At 40.1% G+C, this 27008-nt stretch overlaps 1 protein-coding gene across 3 annotated transcripts in view; it reads left to right on the top strand.

Annotated features, from left to right (window-relative positions):
• FMO4 (flavin containing dimethylaniline monoxygenase 4) overlaps nucleotides 1-26608 on the top strand; it is a 30116-nt gene extending 3508 nt beyond the window's left edge. The window contains exons 2-10 of one of the 3 annotated variants that reach the window (XM_054435767.2): nucleotides 293-434; nucleotides 3921-4060; nucleotides 7119-7307; nucleotides 8253-8415; nucleotides 15824-15966; nucleotides 16888-17087; nucleotides 18580-18932; nucleotides 21543-21612; nucleotides 25593-26608. In XM_054435767.2, coding sequence (XP_054291742.1) covers nucleotides 3929-4060; nucleotides 7119-7307; nucleotides 8253-8415; nucleotides 15824-15966; nucleotides 16888-17087; nucleotides 18580-18932; nucleotides 21543-21612; nucleotides 25593-26016 — 1674 coding nt within the window. In that variant the 5' untranslated portion in view covers nucleotides 293-434; nucleotides 3921-3928 and the 3' untranslated portion in view covers nucleotides 26017-26608. Of the gene's footprint in view, nucleotides 1-292; nucleotides 435-3920; nucleotides 4061-7118; nucleotides 7308-8252; nucleotides 8416-15823; nucleotides 15967-16887; nucleotides 17088-18579; nucleotides 18933-21542; nucleotides 21613-23415; nucleotides 25344-25592 lie in introns of those variants that run through there. The other 2 variants (XM_063648802.1, XM_063648800.1) reach the window with 2 other exon arrangements.
• The last annotated feature ends 400 nt before the right edge of the window (nucleotides 26609-27008 follow it).

The raw sequence follows: 27008 nt of genomic DNA, 5'->3' as shown, positions 1-27008 counted from the left end.
TGCCTAGAGCATGCTGCTACCATAGGACTTAGCACAAGGTAGTGTCAGCCTCTCCATATACGACATCTTGAGCAGTCACGGTCTTTTTTAAATTCTAAGACTTTACTACTATTTCTTAGTTGCAGGGTCTTCATTATCTTCAGGGCCCCACACTTAGCTTAGGACCTGCACTTAGAGGTACCCAGGGCATATTTGTTGAATGAATTAATTTGCTTCCAGTCTATTCACGTCAGTATATTTTTCACTTTGGCAATTCAGTTAGCAGTCATTTCTTTTTATGTTATTATTGCAGAGATAGAGCACAGCAAAGATCTGCCAGCCCCAGGCCTCTACCTAGTGGCCTGGAAATTCAAGTATTCTTATTGGTGGAGGCCATTTATTTCTGATTAGAAGCTGTCTAAACCTCCTACTCCTCAACTCAAAGGAAAACACAGGTATGTCTTCCTACTCCTTTCCAAACTTGTTGATACATTTTATCTGTATGAACCATCTTTTCCAAGGAGAAGAGAAGGAAGACAGGAGACAAGTAGGGAGGTAGAGAATGAACACTGAGTAAATATTTTGTGCAAGGCACTTTTTTGTGTAAGTAATATCAAGTTTTTTAAAACACAAACAATCCTTCAACATAGATATTTTTATTATTTTATAAATAATATATGTAAGGTTGCTTCAGTAGGTTGCTCAGGGTCATAGGGCTAGTTGGTAGCAGAGAAAGTTCAAACCCAACTCTGCTGCCTCCAAAATCCATTTTCATTGCATCCCATATAGCTCTCTCAACTAAAGAGGGACTCCCAAATAAAAAGTCTAAGAGGAAAAATGATACATTTTGTAATAGATAATGAAGCCACCAGGTATGGCAATCTCAGCCTTACAAAGCGCAAGGCAGCAAATACATTCGGAAATTGGCAGCCCTAGGAAATCCTTCTGATCCTCATTGCAAGTTCATGAATCTGCCTTAGGGTCAGGTAAGTCTAAGGGTTCCTGGAGGACTCAAAAGTCTTTCTTTACTCCCTCCAGTCAGTAAATTATCTTAGATTTTGTGCCTGGGGATTCTGATCTCATTAAGAGACAAGCTACAGAGCCATAGAGAAAAACTCCAAGCCCATCCCAAAGGTGCAGCAGCAAACCTGAGCAAAGATGAAGGAAGAGGCTTAGTGACGGGAACCACAGGATACCTCAGGCTCTCAGACCAACAGCATGTTCACATCTTGGTTTCAGATCCTGAAATCCATACTCAGTGCAAACTCTGCCTCTTAATAGCAGTGTAGCCTTAAGTTGTTTCAAATGATTATGCTAATTTCCCATTTACTGGTCCTAATAGCTCAAAAAATATATGCTCTCTTGTTTCCCCAAGGCAAATACCACTGTGATATGTGACATGAGACTACAAAAATCACACAGGGGTTATACAGCTAGATCTTTCCTCAAAAAATGCTGTATCTTCAAAGGCAAAGTGAAATGAGTTACATATATTTCATAAAACAATGGAATACTTTGAGGTCTCAACTATCATTTATGTGTCTTCTGAATTGGCCAAGTGGGTTGCAGGGAAAAGCAGCACTTGCAACTAAGTCTACATGACATATTAAGGGCCTCAGTGTGACATAAACTTGATTTACTAGAATTAACTCAGCCCATTTGATTGAGACAAAAGCAATGTGAAATGTGCAGAAGGCTAAATGATAAAATCCAGTAAAACTGGTAAAAACTGGTCTTATATCCCCATGTATGTGTATGTATATACTTCCTCCAGTTCCCGCTGACAAGCATGAGCATCCCCATTTCTAGCTGACATCGTCTTGGGCTCCAGAATATCCCTTATGACGTTCCTTGGGGACTTTGTTTTCTATTATGGTCAGTCTTGCCTCTGCAAGTTAAGAACCTCCCCTCAACCCACGTAATATCCTTGTTTTATGGCAAGACATGACCGTGACCAGCTATTCTTTAGGACTTTAAATGCTTTGAATCAAAACCAACATTTCTACTGACTGAAATTCCTAGGATTCAAAGGCAAAGTGATAGCAAAGAGCCCCTTTAATACTGAGAAATTCTAGCATCCCAACGGGGTCAAGGTACTGTCTATACTCTCTAATAATAATACTACAGATTGAGTACTCCTTATCCAAAATACCTGGGACCAGGCCGGGCACGGTGGCTTATGTCTGTAATCCCAGCACTTTGGGAGGCTGAGGCCAGCATATCACTTGAGGTCAGGAGTTCAAGACCAGCCTGGCCAACATGGTGAAACCCCATGTCTACTAAAAAATACAAAGATTAGCTGGGCATGGTGACAGGCACCTGTAATCCCAGCTACTTGGGAGGCTGAGGCATAAGAATCACTTGAACCTAGGAAGTGGAGGTTGCAGTGAGCTGAGATTGTGCCACTGCACTCCAGCCTGGGTGACAGAGCAAGACTGTCTCAAAAAAATACTACTAATAATAATACTTGGGATGAGAAATGTTTCAGTAGGATGAACGTGGTGGCTCACTCCTGTAATACTAGCACTTTGGGAGGCCAAGGCAGGAGGATCACCTGAGCCCAGGAGTTCAAGAACAGCCTGGGCAATAAGGTGAGACCCCATTTCTATTAAAAAAAAATTAAAACAAATAAAAAATAAATGTTTCACATTTCAAGTCTTTTCAGATTTTGGAATATTTTCATTATACTTACTGATTGAACATCCCAAATCTAAAATCTGAAATACTCTAGTGAGCATTTCTTTTGAGTTTCATGTCAGTATTCAAAAAGTTTTGGATTTTGGAGTATTTCAAATTTTGGATTTGGGGGTTTGTGCTGCTCAACCAGTAATAGCTAAATTTAGTTGAGCACTTACTATGTAGCAGGCACACTTCTAAAACCATTCCAACATTTATCAGTCATTTAATCTTCACAACAACCCTTTAAAGTCATTATTATTATTACTATTAAAACGGAAGAGTTCCCTGACCCCTCACAGAACTTGCTGCAGGGGTGTGGCTTGTTTGCATGTTCAAACCCCTTAAGGGAAGGGGAGCATGCAGACAGGCAGGTGCAGGAGCCAGGGCTAGTGCTTTTAGGCTCCAGCTCCACAGTAGGATCTAGAGGTGTGTTAAAATTAATGCTCTTTTAGCAGTTGCTATTTACAGACAGCTAAGTATTACTAGTTCAGTGGAGATTCAGGTGACAGTCTTTTACACCCTGCCCTTTTGGTACCCAGGTCCTTGTCCAAAGTCCAGGAAGAATCAGGTCAAATGGACTTGAAGGATGGTGAATGCGGGTATTTTATTGAGTGGTGGAGGTGGATCTCAGTGGGCTTGTTGGGGAGCTGGAAAGGGGATGGAGTGGGAAGATGATCTTCCCCTAGAGTTTGGCCATCCTGGGCCAATCTCCTCTCCAACCATCCCCAGCTGAACTCCTCTTGATATTCAAACACTCCTTCTCTTCTCTCCTTCTCTGCCACGCTGCTCTGCTCTGCCAGTGGAGCTTGGAGTTTATATGGGCATGGGATAGGGGCATGGGCCAGAATGGTCTTGGAAAAGGCAACATTGGGGTGCAAAAACAGGAATGCCTGTTCTCATTTAGGGCTGTAGGTTTCCAGGCTTGAGGGTGGGGCCTTTGCCAGGGAACTGCTTTCTTCTACTCAGTATTTCCTTGCCTCCTGTTGGTATCACTATTATTACCATTCGCATTTTACAGGTGACAAAACTGAGGCATAGACAGGATAGTTAGCCCAAGATCACACAGTTAATAAGTAGTGAAGCCAAGACTTAAACCAAAACAATCTGATTTCAGAGCCTGGATTTTTAAGCAGCATGTGATTCTGCCCCCACTCAAAGATGAAAAAAAGGCATATATAGCACTATAAAAGTTGAGTCTTGTGACAAGGGCTCTCTTCCAAACTTATTAAATAAAGAAGTTCTGCTTGACTTTCCTCTAACAGAGCATACCATGGCCAAGAAAGTTGCAGTGATTGGAGCTGGTGTGAGTGGCCTCTCCTCCATCAAATGCTGTGTTGATGAGGACCTGGAGCCCACCTGCTTTGAGAGAAGTGATGACATTGGGGGATTATGGAAGTTTACTGTACGTGGTTCACATCCTCTCATCTCTATCAGTCATGATCTGGCCATTTGCTTTGTCTCTGCTCAGACATGGTGGCTTTAGCCTGCCTTGGTGATCAAGTAAGGGAGTGGCTTACTGCAACTGCACAAACATGTGCATAATGCAGTGTTAAACATTAGGCAGGATGCAGTCTGATTGGTGAGGAATCTTGAGAATGTGCAGACTCGGGTCAGGGACAGTTGGAAGAGAGAGGAAAAAAGAGTTAAGTCTGATAGATAAGCGTAGTATTGGACATTTATGATGATTTCTGGACCGTGGACATTCTAAGACAAAGCAGCAGAGTGTAACATCAGGCAAACTGAATAGGACTGGTGAATATAAAACAGATTATACTCTAGGGAGAATGGAAGTTGGCAACAGGGAGTGGAACCACAACCCCCAGACATTGTTCAGGTCTTTAGGAACAGAACTGGCAAGAGTGAGGCAGGGCCCCAGACCTTGGAAGGCCTTGGGGGAGGGGGAGGGTTCGCTGTCACATTTTCAGAATAGAAAGAACTCAGGCACTAACCAATCCTTCTTAGAAGTGGAATATTTAGCCTCGGAGGCTACACTCAGGTCCAGGCCACCTGTTAGGTGACTTGAGCATCAGACAGTGGGGATGGAAGTGGTTAAATACCACCTGCCTCTGGTCAGGATTGGTGCTGGTTACTGGAAGTAGCAGGGTATCCAGTAGGGACTGAGGGATCTGCCCCAGTGGTGAAGTATAAGGAGGTATCAGAAGGTTTGTGCCTGTAATCCCAGCACTTTGGGAGGCTGAGGTGGGAGGATCACTTGAGGCCAGGAGCTCAAGACCAGCATGGGCAGCATAGTGAGACCCTGTCTCTATAAAAAATAAAATTAAAAACAAACAAAAAAAATAAGATGGAAGCTAGGCAAGCCCAAGTACTAAATGCTATAGCGGAAAAGAAGAGTGACATTCATTCAACAGGCATGAGAGAGAAGCCTTCATAAAAGACATGTTGTTTGCTATTAATAGATCTCTGATGGATGATGAATAAAACAGAATAAGCAACTACATATAAGCAGGAGTAGTCATAACCCTAGGATTATAGTATACTAGGAGAAAAAAAATTTGGTATATTGTTAACCTCATCAAGCCACCAAATGTTTATGTGGAAGGAAAATATTGGGTCTGGTTTATGTAGCTTCTGCTATTTGACCCCACAGTTGGTTTGGTTTACTTCTTCTATTCTAAAGTAATACAGATTAATTTTAGAAAACAATTTTGAGGTAAACAAATAGGGAAAAAAAGAAAAATATAAATTAAGTAAGTGACAATACTCACAAATTAGTACTATTAAAATTTCAATGTAATTTCTCTCAGTCATATATATACAGTTGTCTCTTGGTGTCTGTGGGGGTTTAGATATCCCTTTGGTTTTGCTGTGGATACCAAAATCCTCAAATGCTCAAGTTCCTAATAGAAAATGGCATAATATTTGCATGTAGCCTACACACATCCTCCTGAATATTTTAAATGTTCTCTAGATTACTTATAATGCCTAATACAATATAAATGCTATATAAACAGCTGTTACACTGTAATGTTTAGGGAATAATCACAAGGAAAGAAATACGTACACGTTCAATACATATGGAAGCATCCTTTATTTTTCCCAAATATTTTCCATCCTTGGTTGATTGAATCCATGGATCTAGAACCTACAGATACAGAGGGCCAACTGTACTATTTTTTTAAAAATGTTATCATAATATTAATTTTCACTCATTCAACAAGTACCTATCATGTTCTTCTGCCGGGACACAATGATGAACAAGGTAGACAGGAACTCTGTCCTCCTTGCAGTCCGGTGGGAAACAGAAACAGTAAATAGGGAATTACAAGACAGTGTCATCAAGTTCGCAGTAGAAGTACAGGATGCAGCAGGGCCGCATCAGCTACCTTATGCAGCTCCGTTGGGTCATGGATGACTTCTTAGAGAAAGTGACAGCTAAGAAAGAGGCTTAAAGGAGAAACAGAGATTAGCTTCAGCCACAAGAAGTTCATTGATGTCTTTAATATAGACCTATTTGTTTGGTTGTTTTGTTTTTGAGTGATGGAGATTGAATCAAGACAAGTTGAGGACTTCATGAGAAAACAGAGGCTACAGTAAATGATTCTTCTATGAAGATTGAGATAGGATGGAGAGAGACAGGGCTGAAGGGGACATAGGTTGAGAAGATGTTTTGTTTTGTTTTTTAAATTAGAGTATTTTGTGCTGATGAGAAGGAGCCAATAAAGGAAGGTAGATTGGGAATATACGGAGACAATAAAGAGAAAAATTAGTAAGGTATTCTCTGAGGAAAGACAAAAAGGAACATGTCTAGGGCATGAGTGGAGGGAGTAGCCATGCCAATGGAAGAAGGAAAAGATACACAAGACAGATAATGAGCCCTGCATTCATGGAATTGTTTAAGGACAGTGTTAGTCTTGGAGAGCCCTATTTAATTTGGTTAGCTTCTTTGTGGTTTGAAAAATATATTGATTTTAATTATACAATCCCACCAATGATTTCTGATAATTATAGCATAGAGACCTAATGCTGGGTTTCCTGGAACTCTTTAAAATTACAAATAGTGGCTGGGTGCAGTGGCTCATGCCTGTAATCCAGGCACTTTAGGAGGCCAAGGCGGGTGGATCACTTGAGGCTAGGAGTTAGACACCAGCCTGGCCAACATGGTGAAATCCCGTCTCTACTAAAAATACAAAAATTAGCCAGGCATGGTGGCGCACACATGTAATCCAAACTATTTGGGAGGCTGAGGCACAAGAATAGCTTGAACCCGGGAGGCGGAGGTTGCAGTGAGCCAAAATCGCACCACTGCACTCTAGCCTCGGTGACAGAGTGAGACTCCATCTCAATCAATCAATCAATCAATAAAAGTAAATAAAATTACAAATGGAACATTAATTGCTATGACCCCCCACGCTCAGTGAGGCTAGCATGAGCCACCATGATCTCTGTTCTCTTCCTCCTATCTCCATTATCCCAACAAGCTAACTATGCCTTCACCACAGGAATCTTCCAAAGATGGGATGACCAGGGTCTATAAGTCATTAGTGACAAATGTCTGTAAGGAAATGTCATGTTACAGTGACTTCCCTTTCCACGAAGATTATCCTAATTTCATGAACCATGAAAAATTTTGGGACTATCTCCAAGAATTTGCTGAGCACTTTGACCTCCTGAAATACATTCAGTTTAAGGTAAGATACTTTGGGTTATGGAAGATGAATAGATGGGGGCTGGCCTATTCAGCAATCTAATGAAAATTGGATGTTTAAAGTAAACTTTTTATTGATTTTATCTCTAAATAAATAGGAATATAATAAGGACTCCTCACTTCTGCTGCTGCTCAAGTTTTACTCAAATAAATCATTAAAATACTGAATTGGGGACGGGTGCAGTGGCTCACACCTGTCATCGCAATACTTTGGGAGGCCAAGGCAGGCAGATCACTTGAGGTCAGGAGTTCGAGACCAGTCTGGCCAACATGGTGAAACTCCATCTCTACTAAAAATACAAAAATTAGCTGGGTGTGGTGTTGTGCACCTGTGATCCCAGCTTCTCAGGAGGCTAAAGCATGAGAATTGCTTGAATCTGGGAGGCAGAGGTTGTAGTGAGTCAAGTTCATGCCACTGCACTCTAGCCTGGGCCACAGAGTGAGACTCCATCTCAAAAACAAAATAAAATACTGAATTTGCGGATTCCACCTCTAAATGCCAAACTCTCATTCAGGATGAAATTTTGACTTTTTTTAAAAGAGAAAAAAAGAATTTTGTTCATGAAGCCCATTGGGGAAAAAAAATCTAGACGTCTGAACCACAGAAATTATAATAAGGCAAAACTAATTTTCCTAAATTTCCCAAAGCATTGGGCATTGTAACTCATCTCTTTCTCACCAGGAATAAAACGTGACCGTTTCTTCCTTCCACTGAAAGATTCAAATGTCTTGAGTCAAAGTCTATATTGCCACCTTTGTGAGTTTGTGTAAGTTACTTAACTTCTCTAGGAAGATGATAAATCAATATTAATAGACCTCCTGTCATGGGACTTGACCTACTAAAAGTAACCGACATGGTTACCACACCAGTCATTGCATGAGGTCCAAGGGTGTTGGTGAGAAGTGAGTGTTTGTCTTTCACTTTTAGACCACTGTGCGCAGCGTAACGAAGCGTCCAGACTTCTCCGAAACTGGTCAGTGGGATGTTGTCACAGAGACAGAGGGCAAGCAAAATAGAGCTGTCTTTGATGCTGTTATGGTTTGCACTGGACATTTCCTGAATCCCCATTTACCTTTGGAAGCCTTTCCTGGTAAGTCATTTCTACCTGAGACCATGCCTACGCTTCTGGGTTCTTCTAGAAATAAACTTATTGATTTGCAGTTGGAAATACCTCCCCATGATTATAGATAGCTTTATATTCACTCTCAAAAATAATATGTGCAAAATTACTTTAAAAGGTATATAAGGCACTATGTAGGTGTCAGGTCTTATTTATTTATTAATATAAATGTAATTATTATTGTTTAAGCTTTCTAATGTGTGTCTAATTCAAATTCAGTGATCACATAAGACTCAAAACGATCCGATCTGTCATGAAAAAGAACAAGCTTTGATTTTAGGAATTAAATTACAGGTAATTTGAATCAGGACTGGCCTGTAATAGAACTTACAGGAAGTGAGAGTATATGATTTTTTTTTAAAGAAACACACCAGAAATTAAACATGTAAAGCAATATATTCAACCTTCTCTAGAGTTGGAGATTCTTGGACAAATAAAACTTTGAAAGGGAAAAAAAAGCAATATATTCACCCTTCAAAACAGTCAACACAATAATCATACAATTCTTCAGCTAGGCATAGTGGTTCATACCTGTAATCCCAGTACTTTGGGAGGCCGAGGCAGGGAGATCACTTGAGGCCAGGAGTAGGAGACCAGCCTGGACATCATGCTGAAACCCTGTCTTTACTAAAAATACAAAAATTATCTGGGCATGGTGGCTCATGCCTGTAATCCCAGCTACTCAGGAGGCTGAGGCACAAGAATTGCTTGAACCTGGGGGAGTGGTGGTTGCAGTGGGCAAAGATCATGTCACTGAACTTCAGCCTGGGCCACAGAGTGAGACTCTGTCTCGAAAATAAATGAACAAATAAATAAATAATCATACAACTCTTAAACCAGGGCTATCCATAAAAAGGAGTTTTAGAAACTTCCATTTGAAAATGCTTTTCACTGTGACAACATATTCTTTTTAATATACTCATGACTGTCAAATTGCCATCATTTGAGGTCAAAACTGATTATTTGAAAAGCCAAAAGCTATTCAAATTCAGTTGAGGGAAATAAAATTAATCAATTGACGATTACTAAAATGTAATAAAGCTACTCTTTTGTTACATATTAGTGGCCCTAAAGGCAATTGAATAGGTGAGTTTTTGAAGTATCTTCAAGGAATTAAAAGAACTTTTAAGGAAGGAAAACTGTGAAGAATAAAACATGCAGACATTGGCAAAACGAATGAAAATACATCTTATAAATGTAATCACAAATTGACAAAATATCCTATTCAAAAAGGAATGAAGTGAAAATTCAATACATAATTTTGCAAGGAAACAATATTATAAATGGTGGTTGGCTTCAGGCTTGCTGCTGATCTGGGGGCTAAACACACAACTGTACAGTACTAAAGGAATATAAAAACACCTCTTATGACATTTTCTATGGGAAAATGTGCTGTAAGTGCCAAACTATTGACTTGGATACTTTCGGAATTGATTCTCTTCAAGTTTGGGATTGTTTACCCTTTATTCCACACTAAATTCAGTTCCACATAGACTATCTTTTTTTTTTTTTTTTTTTGGAGACAGGGTCTCACTCTCTTGCCTGAGCTGGAGTGCAGTGGTGCCATCTAGGCTCACTGCAGCCTCAACCTCCTGGGCTGAAGCAATCTTCCTGCCCCAGCCTCAGAATAGTTGGGACTACAGGTATGTGTCACCACACCTGGCTCATTTTTGTATTTTTTGCAGAGATGGTGTCTTGCCATGTTGCCCAGGCTGGTTTCAAACCCCTGGGCTCAAGGGATCCACCTGCTTTGGCCTCCCAAATACTGAGATTACAGGACTATAACTTTTTAAGATTCCGTTTCTGCTTTTAACTAACCACCACAGTATCTTTCACGAATAGCTGTAGGACCCCTGTTGAAATGAATGTTTTACTTGGGAACATGAACTCTTCTCTGCATAGAAAGTACCAGGATTATTTCTACACTATTGAAAAAAATCCATAGAAATCACAAGCTTTGTCTATAACATGTTGCCACAACTGTTTGAAAGTTGACATTGCAACATATGCATACCCTTTTTAAAAATCTATATTGTCAACCTAATGGAAGAAGCTGAGGCACAAAATGTGATTTCAAAGAATTTACTTGAGTCAAAATACAATCTTAAAGAGTTTCCTTGAGGATAGCTGCTTGGGAAACATTTCCAAGTTGCTTTGGGAAGTGCTCTGTTCAGCCTTTGTTACAAGCAGGTTTCTGAAGGGAACAGGGAACAAGGAGTGCACAGATACAAAGTTGTTGGACAGGAATTCTCATTAATTTACAGAAATAGCATTGATTAGTCATTGGCTGTACATTTTTGAACTATAGGCTATGAGTTGTGACATCCAGCGTATAGCATTGTCAGGGTAATTTATGGCTACTTAATGTCAGTAAGTCTAGAGCCCAAATAGCAAGTGTCTTCAAGAGGCGATTATTTAACTCATCATGGGAAGTGACATGTGATTGCTGTCAGATTTCAGTGCCTCTCTGGGCCTGATAACTTACAGGGGACTTGCATTCCTCAGATAAGTTTCTTTTCTTTCCAATATAAATTGACTTCTGCTGTTTTCCTGAATTAGTAGTTTTAATTTATCAAATATATTTCTTTTTTACTTTTTGGCACTGCATTGACATAATCATTGACTCAGAACTACCTACACATTCTCTGTTTTTTCTTCTTCAATATGTAATTACAGAGAATCTGTCATTTGCAAGTCATTGTGTTAGGCAATATGAAAGATATAAAATCCATGAGCAAAGTTGAGCCCTCCAGTAAATTCCCTCCTGGAAAACCTCATAAGTGCCTGAAAGTCCCACTCTCTAATGCATTTGATGCATATTCTGTTCCCACTTCTTGGAAACTTCTTCATGCTCCCCTTTTCCAATTTCTGATCATCCTTTAACAAATTCTTAATTTAAGAAAATCCCCTTCAAATGCCTTCACTGGCTCAGTCCAGGCTAGACGTCCCATTGGACCCATCTTAATGCCTTCTCTTCTGGGAGGGAGTATAGTAACATGCCTGACAGCTAAGCTCCAGAGTCAGACATCTTGAGTTCCCATATGGGCTCTGCTATTTACTGTATGGTCCTGGGCAAGTTGCTTAACCTCCCTGTTTTGTTTGTTTGGTTGGTTGGTTTTTGTTTTTTTGCACTGCAATCTCAGCAGTGCAAAACAAAAACAAACAGGGAGGTTAAGTCATTTGCCCAGGGATCTTTTTTTGTCTCAATCTCAGCTTTGACAAAATTGAATAATACTATGGTCCACTCTATAGGAGTGCTGTGAGGTTTAAATTTGTTAATACAGACCAGGTGTGGTGGCTCATGCCTGTAATCCTAGCACTTTGGGAGGCTGAGGCAGGCAGATCTTTTAAACTCAAGAGTTCGAGACCAGCCTGGGCAATATGGTGAAACCCTGTCTCTACTAAAAATACAAAAAATTAGCCAGGCATGGTGGCATGTACATGTAGTCCCAGCTACTCGGGGGGCTGAGGCGGGAGAATCACTTGAGCCTGGGAGGCAGTTACAGTGAACTCTGATGATGCCACTGCACTCCAGCCTGGGTAACAGAGCTAAATTCTTTCTCAGCAAATAAATAAATTTGTTAATATGTATAAAGTTCTTAGAAGCCTGGGACTAGCATAGCAAGGACTAAATAATTGTTACCTATTTTCTGTTTACTTACTTACATCCCCATTAGAGGACAAAGTCTTTATTTATTTATTTATTTTGAGACAGAGTTTTGCTCTTGTTGCCCAGGCTGGAGTTCGATGGCATGATCTCAGCTCGCTGCAACCTCCACCTCCCAGGTTCAAGCAATTCTCCAGCCTCAGCCTCCTGAGTAGCTGGGATTACAGGTGCCCACCACCACACCCAGATAATTTTTTTTGTACTTTTAATAGAGACGAGGTTTCACCATGTTGGCCAGGCTGGTCTCGAACTCCTGACCTCAGGCAATCCACCCACCTCGGCCTCCTAAAGTGCTGGAATTACAGGTGTGAGCCACCGCACCGGGCCTAGATGACAAATTCTTTGAGGGTATGGGTCGGGCACGGTGGCTCACACCTGTAATCCCAGCACTTTGGGAGGCTGACGCAGGCAGATCACTTGAGGCCAGGAGTTTGAGACCAGCCTAGACAACATGCGAAACACTGTCTCTACTAAAAATACAAAAATTATCCAGGCATGGTGGCATGCACCTGTAATCCCAGCTACTCAGGAGGCTGAGGCAGGAGAATCACTTGAACCTGGGAGGCGGAGGTTGCAGTGAGCCAAGATCACGCCATTGCACTCCAGCCTGGGTGACAGAGCAAGACACTGTCTCAAAAAAAAAAAAAAGTTCTTTGAGGGTAGGAACTGCCTTTTGTTCTCACATTCCTTAGACCTGACCTTAGACCTAGCATAGTACCTTGGGTGGTGTTGAAAGTGTTGAAAGAACAGGCTATATAAGATACGACTATTAGCCAACTTTTTCCTTTAGTATCCCTGCAGACTTGATCTGTGAGGCTTGTCCTTCCATTGGCCCTGGATGAAATCTCAGGCAGTTTTCTGCTTATTCTCAGATAATGAAATGTCCTCTGATCATTATAAGTCACCCCAAAAACAAACAAAAAAAAATCTCATTTTCATAACTAAAATGTCCTGTTCATGCAATAGTCAAAATTTGCAACTGCATGTAATGTAAAAGCTTCTCCCTCCACCATCTGGCACCTGCTATGAGCTGACAGCAGTGTCAAGAAGAGACAGTGTGCTTGACTTCCTTCTTCCTCTGCCATCCTCTCCCTCTGAACCCTAAACCTATCAGCTGCAGTTTCTGACCTTTGCAGAATTGGAGTTGGGGAAAGGTCAAGAAGAGGTAAGAGAGAAGAAAAGTTCTTTCTGGACTGGCCCCAATCCTGGGCTAGTTTTCTCTGATCTCGGGGGTGTTTAAAATTGGCTTTGTCAGGTGGTGTCCCAGGTTCTGATTCAGAGAGACGCTTTGTTACTGGGGATATCTCAACTGTAGCTTCTGTTACAGATTATATGCTCTCAGGCTGGCTACCTACAACTCTCTAACCCCCAGTTTTCCCCAGGTCATCACCACACAGACTATCTGTTAGGGCCTCATTGTGTGTTCAAATTGCCACCTTGGGCAAAGTTCCCTTAAGCTGGTGTCAGACTGGCTCTCTCCCAAAGGGCCTTCTGGTCCACATGAAATATAGATCTTGCATTGTCAACAGTGGGAGAAATGCTGCCAGTGCAGCCACCATCCCTCGAAGGCAGTCCCAGTCACGGCCTTACGAGCACCAGTTGCTGTGCTCTGTAGACCCCGAACATCAAGGTCTCGCTCAGAGTGGTCTCCTTGAAGCCCCTCACACCTGGCTCCATGTCAACATGACAGAAAATGCCACAATTCCTGTCAATTTCCAACTCCCAGCCACTTCAACCTCAACCATTTTAGACTGTCAAAGTGAGTGTGAGGCTAAGTCAGGATCACAAAACTGGCCTCAAACACACAGTTTCTGCAAATTCAGCATAGTTGGTTTAGCACCTCACTTGGAATGCGGGAATTATTGTTTAGTGTCCAGCTTTGGGGGCCTCTGTAGGCAAAGAATCCTGTTAAAACATTTCGGGAACTATTGTTTAGTGTCCAGCTTTGGGGGCCTCTGTAGGCAAAGAATCCTGTTAAAACATTTTGTTATACAATCTACGTCTTGCCCAGGATGTTCAGCAGAGTGTATAGGATGTTTCTTATTATTTGTGAGTTTGATTTCCTGAAGCAACTGCTTTAAAAAAGAACACTGATGTGGACTATAAGATCTCTTATGTTTTTAACAAGGCAGGTTGTAGCTATTCAATAAATGTTACCAAGTAAATGAATGAATCAGTGACTGAATAGGAGGAGAATGATATATTCTAGAAGAGAATTTAATCTTTGTATATTGACACTTCAAAGGTACTTGAAGCCTTGGAGTGAGACGCAGTCTAGTCCTCAAAACTGCTGGGCTTCCCTTTCAGATTCTTTGTCAATGCTTCATCTCATCTGTGATTCTGACCATCACTGGCCTCATCACAATTGTTTCCTCTGTTACCTCCCACAGTTTCCATTGTTGCTGCTGCTGCTGTAAACACCCTTGCTTCCACTATTCTTACCATTCTTAGTTTATGTGAATCCATGGTTCATGTCTATTCTCACGCTGCTAATACACACCCAAGACTGGGTAATTCATAAAGGAAAGAAGTTTAATTGACTCACAGTTCCACATGGCTCAGGAGGCCTCACAATCTTGGCAGAAGCGAAGGAAGAGCAAAGTCATGTCTTACAGGGTGAAGGCAAGAGAGGGAGCATGCCCAGGAAAACTCCCATTCCTAAAACCATCATATCTCGTGAGACTTATTCACTATCAGGAGAACAGCATGGGAAAGACCTGCCCCCATGATTCAATTACCTCCCACTGGGTCCCTCCCATGACATGTGAGAATTATGGGAGCTACAATTCAAGATTTGGGTGGGGACACAGCCAAACCACATCAGTCTTTTATGTCTGCCAAGGAGATAATCACCAAAAATGAATCAAAAGAAGAAATATTTGTAGTCTTCCTTACATATGTAAATATCATTATAGCTGTGCTTCTATGGACAGGGTATTAGGAGCTTCATGAAAGATCAATCAGAAACAAGTGTAAATAACGTAAGAATAAAACACAAATAAGCATACTGCATAATAACACATCAATAATAAAGCATAAAGTAAAATAAGCATAAAGTACAAGTAACATGAACTTAAATCACAAGAATAATTACTTCATTTACAAAAGAACTTACCACAGAATCTCCCCTGTGGAGAATTTTAATTGAATCAAAATTTAATATGTAAATATATTATATATACAAATCACATTCTGATAGAGTATATCTATTGGGCAAAGTAACATACATCAACAACCTACTGTTTTTGTTTGTTTGTTCAAGATCTTTATTCAGTATCCAAAAGAAGATGTCAAGTACGTATTTAGATACAAGTGTAATGGTCCTGGGAGAAGCCACAGCTGGATATAATACTTAATGAGATGAACTAGATACAATCTACTTTTTGCCCAGGATGTTCAGCATAGTATATAAGGTGTCTCATTATTTGTGAGTTTGATTTCCTGAAGCAACTGCTTTAAAAGGGCACACTCATATGGAATTCAAGATCTCCTATGTTTTTAACAAGGCAGTTTGTACTAAATCCACATCTGGGCTCACAGCATCCCAAGGGAGAGGGAGGTTATATGCTTTTTCTACTTCCTGCCACAAGCAGCATAAGCAAAGGGCTGCCATAGTTGTGGGATTTCCCTTTTTCCACAGACCCTATCCCTGTGTAGTGAGAAATTATAACTTTAGATATTTCAGACTTTCTGATCCTTCACTCCTCTCAGGAATTCATAAGTTTAAAGGTCAGATCCTGCATAGTCAAGAGTACAAGATCCCAGAAGGCTTTCAGGGCAAGCGCGTCTTGGTGATCGGTCTTGGGAACACTGGAGGAGACATTGCTGTGGAACTCAGTCGAACAGCAGCTCAGGTACATCATCTCTGAATTAATGCCCCTAATCCCATCATCAGTTATGCTAGCTGGAAAGAGATATTCAAAACTATGAAGTACATTGGCCAATTGCTAAATTATGCAGACACAGAGTAAGTGGGAAAAAGAAAAAACATTGAAAATCTTTAAAGCCACTCACGGCCCTTTCTGAACTATTTAAAAAGCCATGCTTTACAGAACTGAACTATCTCCAAGAAGGGTCTAGGAAAATTGTGTGGATGCCATACCTCTAAGCATTTTTCAGAAGTGCTCCTTCAGAAACAAGACCATATAGGCAAATTGCTTCACCCAGGTTAATTATCTTTTTTTTACACTCTCCCTTTGTCATTCTGGCAAAATCCCTATGTAAAAATAGAGAGGTCATGTTCTTGAATGTTTCTAAGCTCTCTACTAAAAGTGATATTTGTACCTTGTTTTGAGATGAAAGCAGCTCTTGCACAACAAGTATACATAATGGTTTTAGAAAGTCTAAGCCCAGATTCACAAATTAGAAATCTATTGCACTTTAGCATAAAAGGACAACGATTAGATCTGGAAAGAATAGATTTTTATTTAAAAATAAGTTAAAATTGCTTTTCCATACCTTCACTTTAAGTTCTATTTTGCTTACATGTAAAAAACTGCCAGATCAATTCCATGTATCTACAAATATTATACTTCTATATTTATAATTCTATAAACATAGTAAAATATTTAAGAGATATACAGATCTAGTAAAGTGATTTTGAGAACAATGACAGCAATAGGAAGAGATAATCGTATGTAAACCTATGTACAAATTCACCAATCCTCTATTGTTAAAAGACCAGATTGGAATAAGATCATTTGAAACACACTGATGAAAAATACTACAAAATGATGAACATTTATTTATCCTCCTTGCCTTACTTTACTTTTTAGGTACTTCTCAGTACTAGAACTGGTACCTGGGTTCTTGGGCGCTCTTCAGATTGGGGCTATCCTTATAATATGATGGTTACAAGAAGATGCTGTAGTTTTATTGCACAAGTTCTGCCTTCACGTTTTCTAAACTGGATTCAAGAAAGGAAGTTGAATAAGAGATTTAATCATGAGGATTATGGATTAAGTATTACCAAAGGGTACTTACATTTTTTATTTAGTAGAAAAATTATTAAATCAATATTTCTCATTATATTTTATTCAGAATTCAAAATGTTCAACAATTGTAATATTGCCTTTGTTTATTCTACTCTAAATCCATTTCCCTAAAACATTGTTCATCAGGTACCATAGCAGTTCTTAAAATATGTGTATTCTCTTTCTGGTAGCAAAAGTAGTGATTCATGAGGCTGGAAGAAAATAAAAGATGAAAACTTTCATTTCCTGCTGTTACAAATATCACATATTTTTGTTGTTGTTGTTGTTGTTGTTGTTGGGGGTTTTTTGTGTTGTTGATGTTGTTTTTGTTCTTGTTGAGACAGGGTTTTACTCCCGTCACCCAGGCTGGAGTTCAATTCACTGCAGTCTCTGCCTCCTGGGCTCATGCTATTCTTCTGCCTTACCCTCCCAAGTAGCTAGGACTACAGGCACAGGCCACCTCGCCCAGCTAATTTTTGTATTTTTAGTAGAGACAGTGTTTCCATGTTGGCCAGGCTGGTTTTTGAACTCCTGGTCTCAAGTGATCTACCTGCCTCGGCCTCCCAAAGTGCTGGGATTATAGGAATGAGCCACTCCACTCAGCCAAAATGATATATTTTAATATACATCTGTATAGAGTTGCACATTGGCAAGTAAAAGAAAGCCTTTGAAAAGCACGTAAGGTCATTAAATATGATTTTTATTATTCACTTGACCCAAATGTTTTTCTTTGGTAAGATATCTTTTTTTGTTTTTTGTTTTGTTTCTTTTTTTTGTCTGTGTTTTTATCCTTGAGATGTCTTTCAACTTATGAGGAGAACTACTGGCAAAGGATGATTTGATATGTAAATTTTATAAAGAAAATATGTTTGATGTGATTAGGTAGAATGATGGTCACACTGAAAATATGTATCAGTATAAATTTTTTTTAATGGAGTCTCACTCTGTTGCCCAAGCTGGAGTGCAGTGGTGTGATCTTGGCTCACTGCCACCTCTGCCCTCCCCGGGCTGAAGTGATTCTCCTGCCTCAGCCTCCCAAATAGCTGGGACTACAGGTGCAGGCCACCATGCCCAGCTAATTTTTTGTATTAAATTTTTATTTAAAGAGTTCCTTGCTAATTTCCTGTCTGCCTAATATCATTCCCTAGAGTCCTAAGTAATGTGAGACCCAAAATTGATCATCAAATGGATTGTTGTACACTCTATGCTGACACTCTGAGAAAAGCATTGCTCCAGAAATTAGTTCTAAGAGATAGAGAGTTTTAAACCCCAAGCAAGAAAGAGTAGGTTTAGTCATTTTCCGTATACCTTCTACTGAGAACAGAAACACAAACCCATGTTATAAACATACTAAGTAGATGACTTTGAATTAGACATTGGTTAATTCTCTTCCTTAGCTTGACAGGTAATTTCCCTGAATTGACTAAATAAATCATTTGCTGAAGTTTCTCATAAAAATAACTACAGTGAATAATTTTCTCCTTTGTGTCAAAGGAAAAAAGCAAAATTCATTGTGAATGATGAGCTGCCAAACTGTATCCTCTGTGGGGCAATCACTATGAAAACCAGCGTGATTGAATTTACAGAAACCTCTGCTGTCTTTGAAGATGGGATAGTGGAAGAAAACATTGATGTTGTGATCTTCACTACAGGATATACATTTTCTTTTCCATTTTTTGAAGAACCTCTTAAAAGCCTCTGTACAAAGAAGATATTTCTATACAAGCAAGTCTTTCCCTTAAACCTAGAGAGAGCGACATTAGCCATCATCGGCCTTATTGGCCTTAAAGGATCCATCTTATCAGGCACAGAGCTCCAAGCACGATGGGTCACAAGAGTATTCAAAGGTACCATGACTCTACTGAAAGTCCTCTCTTTGGATCTTAAAATTGGTGCCCTGCCATTTAGCTAAAATCAAACAGATGTGAACTAAAGTAACAAAATATTTTTTAAATTAGTGTACAATTAATTGTATATGTTTGTAATATGAGGGTGTGCTGTGTCACTTAATGTGACTGAATAGGAAAAGAGATTTTGGCTCTGTGGATGAGATAAATTTGGACAACAGAATGTAATCAAATTTCTCAGGTTAGCTGAAATTATTGAAGGCTTCATGATCCTATTCTAGCCTAGTCTAATCTATTTACTCTTAAGTCTTTTCATTTAGTACTAGAAGTACAATTTCATATTGCTTCCAAAGAAAGTTATTGGAATAATATACACTATGAATGAAGTTGAGATTAGAGACCCATAAAAAATATTTTAGATACTGGAAACTACTTTCTGTCAATTATGCAATAAGAGCATAGATGCTGGAGTCAGAGCTACCAAGGTCCAATCCCAACTTCAAAATTCTTTAGCTTTGCAAGAACCCCTCTAAATCTCAGCCCCTTCATCTGTAAAATGGGGATAATAAATCCTCTATGACAAGAATTTTGTAAAAAGGATAATGTCTGCAAAGCAATTAGCACAGTACTTGACATATAACTAACGCTTATTAAGTGACAGGGTTTCTCTGACCATTGCTATTGCTATCGTACCTCTCTAAAGCAGGGCAAATTTTAGATTAGCAAGCATTTTAGTTTTAAAGAACTGCAGTTTTCTTGTTTTTAAATATAAACAGCCATAGCAATTAGGCCAATCAGCTATGCTGTAGAAGAATTCTGTTCTTAATGAATAAAAACAATCACCAATAACTTATAAATAGCATACAACATGGTATTAAGTAGTGTTGACTTCTATCAAACTGTAGAAATATAATAGGTATCAATCACACTTAAAACCGTACGTTCTCCTAAGTTGGCAAAAAAAAAAAAAAAAAAGTTATTTGAATGGGGGGAGGGGAAAGAAGGCAGTTAGAAAAATCTCATTTTATTTACATTACAGAAAAAAAATTCTACAACCCTGCAGTAAATTACCACAAATTTCTGTTTTTTAAGGTCAGTTAAAGAGCTTTCACAGCATTATCCAATTACATTAAAACCACAAAAGACTTAATTAACTACCTGGTTTTAAAAAGTGTTTTATGGTGAGCTCCAAAATGGTTATTAGAACGATAAAGTTGACAAAACAAAACTCGTTTAGCTCACACCATAGGAGTAATGGCGTGCTTCTCCTGAGAACTTCCAAAAAGCAATCTAGGAACAACCAATTAAATCTTGCTAGTTTTTTAGAGGATAAGGTGACCCTAGTGGAAAGCAGTCCACAGAGCTTAGTTGGACCTATCTCGTGTGTAAAGTAAACACACACCCTGGGCCAGCACTTGGTACCTAACAAGGGCAGGACTGGCCAGAATGGGATGGCAAACAGGGTAGACTAACAAGGGTCACAAGTGGCCTGAGGTGGATAGAGACAGTGAAGGGGCAGGGGGTGGGGACAGAGTTTACATTATAAGAGGGAGTATGGACGTTCTAGGAACCCAGAAGACAAACTGGGATTTTAGTCTCGGGGAAGCTGGACAACTGCAGAGAATTATCAGGGTGCAAGCTGTTAAGGAAGAATAAGGTTTAGAATTCAGAAAAACAAGAAGAGCAGAGTCCAAGTGCTAAGAGTGTCTAGACAGGAGATTGGGAATGAGCAGGTCCACACAACAAAAGCAGACAGAGCCTGGGTGAGACTGACTGAAAAACTGCCAGGCCCCTTCCACACTTGAGGCTCCTTGTGTAACAAAAATAAAAATGTTCTAAGACAGGGTTATAAAGTGGGTTTTTTTTTTAAGAGACCAGTCGTAACTCCATTGCCCAGGCTGGAGTGCAGTGGCCTGATCATGGCTCACTGCAGCCTCTATCTCCTGGGCTCAAGGGATTCTCCCACCTCAGCCTCCTGAGTAGCTGGAACTATAAGCCCATGCCACCACACCTGGCTAAATTTTTATTTTTTGTAGAAAGAATATCTTGCTATGTTGCCAGGCTGGTCTTGAACTCTTGTACTCAAGCTGTCCTCCTACCTTGCCCTCCCAACGTGCTGGGATTATAGGCATGAGCCACTATGACCAGCCTAAAATGGGGTCATTTTAAGTGTTTACATCTAACCAACTAATAGCTTTAACACAAACAGGCACACGCACACACACACACACACACACACACGTACAATGTGGAGGGTATACATACAATATAATATAAATTATATTATTTGTACAGTGAAAGCAGATGAAGAGAGACAGGGCAGGCCAACTGGCACAGGTGCAGGTGTCTGATGAGTGTGGCGCAGGCTGACAGCTGGGCCATAGAGGCATCTCTCCTCACAATTCTGGCAGTAGAGTACCCTGGTTAAGTGAGCTGGGCGGGGAATTTTACCTCCAGAAAATTATTTTCTGTGCTGCAATTCCATTCTGAGCTTTGACTATCATGTGCTCTGAAGTTAGAGCAGTGGGAGGCTAGAAATGAGTGGGCGGAGAATTTAAATAAAGGAAAAGCCACATGTGACTTTAGTGTTGTTTGTGATTTTTCCCACAGGACTCTGTAAGATACCTCCATCCCAAAAATTGATGATGGAGGCTACTGAAAAGGAACAGCTCATTAAAAGGTATGAAATGTAGCTTGCTCTAGGGAAAACTTACAGGATATTCTGTTACAAAAAAAGGATTCAGAGTATAAAAGCCATTCCTAGAGAAGCAGTATGGCAGGTTGGAAATAACTCTGCATTAGGAATCAGAAGGATACGTTTTTAGTCCTAACTCTGCCACCAATCAGACGTGGCCTTAGACAAGTCATCTGGGGACACCAGGTCTTTTCAGCGGAACACACAGCCTGGCCCCATACCAGTGGCAATCCTGTCTTCACTTAGTCCAGGAAATCTATTCTGACTTCACTCTCTTCCTACCTCTCAGGCTGCTCTTTCTCTGTATTTGCTGGTATCGCCTCTTCCTCACTCCTAAAATTTAGTGAGCTCCAAACTTAGTCCTCAGGCCTCTTCTCATTCCTATTTATACCCACTCCCAGGTGGCCTCATCCAGGCCTGTGGCTTTAAATATCATCATATACTCAAGGCTCCCAAACTGTGTCTCTGACTCAAATCTTTCTCCAGAACTCCAGACTCCTAATTCCACTCCCTCTAGATAGCTCCACTTAGATATTTAATAGGCGTCTCAAATTTAATATGTCTAAAAATGAACTCTTGACCCCCTCCACCCCACATCTGCCCTGTAAATGGGCTGATCTGAAACTTTTCCCCATCTCAGTTCATAGCTACTCATTCCAGTTGGTCAAAACCAAGTTCAGTCAAAAACCTTGGAATAATCCTTTCCTCTTCTTTTTTTCTCACACCCCATATCGGCAAATATTGTCAGCTCCTGCCTACCAAATAAATCCAGAATTCAGACACTTCTCACTGCCCCTACTGCTACCATCCCAAACCAGACCACCAACATCTCTCATCAGGACACTTGCTGCCACCTCTTACCTGGTCTCCCTCCTTCCACTCTGTTCTACAATCTAGGCTTGCTTGTCACAGCATCAAGAGTGAGCCACATCACATTGCCCTTCTACTCAAAACCCTCCAGTTGCTTCCTTTTCACTCCCAGGAGCCTCCCTACAGCCTCTGAGGCCCACAGTACACCCAAATATTGATATGCCCTCACTGCCTACTGCTCTCCATCTCATCCATGCTGCTTTAGGCATTCCAGCCTCCTACCTGTTCCTCAAACATACCAAGCATAACCTCCTCAGAATCTTTACGCTCACTCTTCTGTCTGCCTGGAATGTTCCACCAGACACCTAAAAGACTCACTCTGTTCAAATGTCACTTAATAGGAGAGAAGCCTTCTCTGACAACACTATATGTGACAGCAACCCACCCTGACTCACCACTGCCTCTCCCCTTACCCTCCTTTCTATTTCTCAGAATGCCCATTATTACCACCCGATATATTACATATCTACTTAGTCGGGGTTTTTTAATAATGTGTTCATTTCCCCCATTAAAATGCAGGCTTTTTGACAGCAAGGACTTTGTTTTGTTCACTATTGGATCTCCAGCACCTACAATGGTGCCTGGAATGTGATAGACACTTAATGTTCATTTATTTATTTATTCACTGAATGAATGAATGATTGACATTGGGATATCATGAAAGTTTACTGACAGAAATAAGTAAACTTCATGAAAAGTAAAACATCATGGAAGTTTACTGACAGGAATAAGTAAATAAGTAAGTTTACTGACAGAAATAGGTATGAATAATGCTTTCATATTAATATATAATATGCTCATATCTGTGGAAAGTTCAGTCCACGTATACCAAGTATGGCCCTCTCAACTCACAATTCACACCAATAAAAAAATTTAGGTACATATGATGCTTTCTGGTCATGTTCATTCATTCAACAGCTGCTGTATTTGGACTGATCAGACGTTGTTCTCACAGCAAATCCAAGAACTGAAAACATTATTTAAAGTTTCTCTCGAGTTTTTAAGAACCTACAACTATTTATGGAGAACAAGCAGCCCGAGGATGATCTTTTTGATAGACTCAATACTGGTATTCTGAATAAGCATCTTCAGGATCTCATGGAGGGCTTGACAGCCAAGGTATTCCATACATACAATGCCTCCATCACACTACAGCAGCAGCTAAAAGAACTCACAGCCCCGGATGAGAACATCCCAGCGAAGATCCTTTCTTATAACCGTGCCAATCAAGCTGTTGCAATTCTTTGTAACCATCAGAGGGCACCACCAAAAACTTTTGAGAAGTCTATGATGAACTTGCAAACTAAGATTGATGCCAAGAAGGAACAGCTAGCAGATGCCCAGAGAGACCTGAAAAGTGCTAAGGCTGATGCCAAGGTCATGAAGGATGCAAAGACGAAGAAGGTAGTAGAGTCAAAGAAGAAGGCTGTTCAGAGACTGGAGGAACGGTTGATGAAGCTGGAAGTTCAAGCTACAGACCGAGAGGAAAATAAACAGAGTGCCTTGGGAACCTCCAAACTCAATTATCTGGACCCTAGGATCACAGTGCCTTGGTGCAAGAAGTGGGGTGTCCCAATTGGGAAGATTTACAACAAAACCCAGTGGGAAAAGTTTGCCTGGGACATTGACATGGCTGATGAATACTACGAGTTTTAGCCAGTCTCAAGGGGCAGGGTTCTGTGAAAAGGAACAGTGTGGTTTGGGAAAGATGGATAAACTGAGCCTCGCTTGCCCTCATGCCTGGGTGAGAGAGGCAGCAAGTCTTAACAAATCAACATCTTTGCCAAAAGATAAACCTGGAGATATTATAAGGGAGAGCTGAGCCAGTTGTCCTATGGACAACTTATTTAAAAATATTTCAGATATCAAAATTCTAGCTGTATGATTTGTTTTGAATTTTGTTTTTATTTTCAAGAGGGCAAGTGGATGGGAATTTGTCAGCATTCTACCAGGCAAATTCACTGTTTCACTAAAATGTCTGGATTCTCTTAGCTACTGTATGCAAAGTCCGATTATATTGGTGCGTTTTAACAGTTAGGGTTTTGCAATAACTTCTATATTTTAATAGAAATAAATTCCTAAACTCCCTCCCCTCTCCCCCATTTCAGGAATTTAAAATTAAGTAGAACAAAAAATCCAGCGCACCTGTTAGAGTCGTCACTCTCTATTGTCATGGGGATCAATTTTCATTAAACTTGAAGCAGTCGTGGCTTTGGCAGTGTTTTGGTTCAGACACCTGTTCACAAAAAAGCATGATGGGAAAATATTTCCTGACTTGAGTGTTCCTTTTTAAATGTGAATTTTTATTTCTTTTTAATTATTTTAAATATTTAAACCTTTTTCTTGGTCTTAAAGATCATGTAGATTGGGGTTGGGGAGGGATGAAGGGCGAGTGAGTCTAAGGATAATGAACTAATCAGTGACTGAAACCATTTTCCCATCATCCTTTGTTCTGAGCATTCGCTGTACCCTTTAAGATATCCATCTTTTTCTTTTTAGCCCTAATCTTTCACTTGAAAGATTTTATTGTATAAAAAGTTCCACAGGTCAATAAATTTAGAGGAAAAGAGTATTTGGTCCAAAAAAATGAAAAATAATTAAGATTTTAGGGCTTTTATTTTTTCTTTTGTAATTGTGTAAAAAATGGAAAAAAACATAGCAGAATTTTAATGTGAAGACATTTTTTGCTATAATCATTAGTGTTAGAGGCATTGTTAGTTTACTGTGTGTGCAGAGTCCATTTCCCACATCTTTCCTCAAGTATCTTCTATTTTTATCATGAATTCCCTTTTAATCAACTGTAGGTTATTTAAAATAAATTCCTACAACTTAACAGAAAAAAAAAAGTTTCTCTTCCATCTCTAGTAAAATTAATTGCCTCCTTTTACCATCTCTAGTAAAATTAGCTTCAGATACCCTTTGTAGATAAACTCCTTCAATTTCTTTATTCCTAACATACAAAAACATTCCCAAATATGGTTTGATTTCCCCCCAAAAAATGTAACAAAATGGTTGGAGGAGGGGTGGGTCTGATAACTTGAGAAATGCAGAGCAGGTGTGATTAATGAAAGGTCCTCCCTCTTTTTTCCTCTCAGGGGAGTGTTTAAAGACACCAGCAAAGACAAATTTGACTACATTGCCTACATGGATGATATCGCTGCCTGCATAGGCACAAAGCCCAGCATCCCGCTTCTGTTCCTCAAGGATCCCAGACTAGCTTGGGAAGTTTTCTTTGGACCATGTACTCCTTATCAGTACCGCCTCGTGGGCCCTGGAAAATGGGATGGAGCCAGAAATGCCATCCTGACCCAGTGGGACAGAACATTGAAACCTTTAAAAACTCGAATTGTCCCTGATTCCTCCAAGCCTGCCTCCATGTCACATTATTTAAAAGCCTGGGGGGCACCTGTCCTACTTGCCTCTCTTCTACTTATCTGTAAATCACTTTTCTTGAAATTGGTGAGAGATAAACTACAGGACAGAATGTCCCCTTACCTAGTAAGTCTTTGGCGAGGATGAACCTGATTGTTATGAGGGCTGCACCAAGTCATGCTAATTCTATCTCCAAGTATCTTGTGCATCCCTCCTCTGCTCTCCATCATAACTGCTATTAGCCAAATTGAGGCCCAGTCATCTCTTATCTGAATTATTGCATTGTCTTCTTCTTTGTTTTCAGTACCCTCTTTCTTGCCACCCTTTCCAATGCATCTTCTACCCTGCTACCTCAGTGATTATTCTAAAATAAATATCTATGATATGGTTTAGCTGCATCCCCACCCAAATCTCATCTTGAATTGTAGCTCCCATAATTCCCACATGCCGTGGGAGGTAGGTAATTGAATCATGGGGGCAGGTCTTCTCCCATACTGTTCTCATGGTAGTGAATAAGTCTCATGATATCTGATGGTTTTATAAATGACAGTTCCCCTGCCCAAGCTCTCTCGTGTCTGCCACCATGTAAGACGTGTCTTTGCTCCTTCTTCACCTTCCACCATGATTGTGAGGCCTCCCCAGCCATGTGGAACTGTGAGTCTGTTAAACCTCCCTTCCTTTATAAATTACCCAGTCTTGGGTGTGTCTTTATTAGCAGCAATAAAACAGACTAATACAATATGGTTTATTACTCTAAAGTAAATATATGGTTTATAAATATATAGGAACCTCTGATTCCCAGGAAGGTCTCAGTAGGAACAAAATGGCATTCAAATTAAGTTGAGAAAATTTTTTTTCTCTTAGAGACAGAGTCTCGCTCCATCACCCAAACTGGGACACAGTGATGCAAACATAGATCACTGCAGCCTCGAACTCCTGGGCTCAAGCTATCCTCCCACCTCAGCCTTCTGAGTAGCTGGGACCATGCCTGGCTAATGTTTTTAAAGGTTTTCATAGGGACAGTGTGTTACTATTTTTTTCTTTCTTTTTTTTTTTCTTTCTTTAAAAAAAAAAAATAGGGCCAGGGTCTCGCTATGTTGCCCAGGCTGGTTTCAAGCTCCTGAGCTCAATCATTCTGC

This window comes from Pongo pygmaeus, chromosome 1, assembly GCF_028885625.2.
Source record: "Pongo pygmaeus isolate AG05252 chromosome 1, NHGRI_mPonPyg2-v2.0_pri, whole genome shotgun sequence".
NCBI lineage: Eukaryota > Metazoa > Chordata > Mammalia > Primates > Hominidae > Pongo > Pongo pygmaeus.
This window is presented reverse-complemented; position numbering and strand designations above follow the sequence as displayed.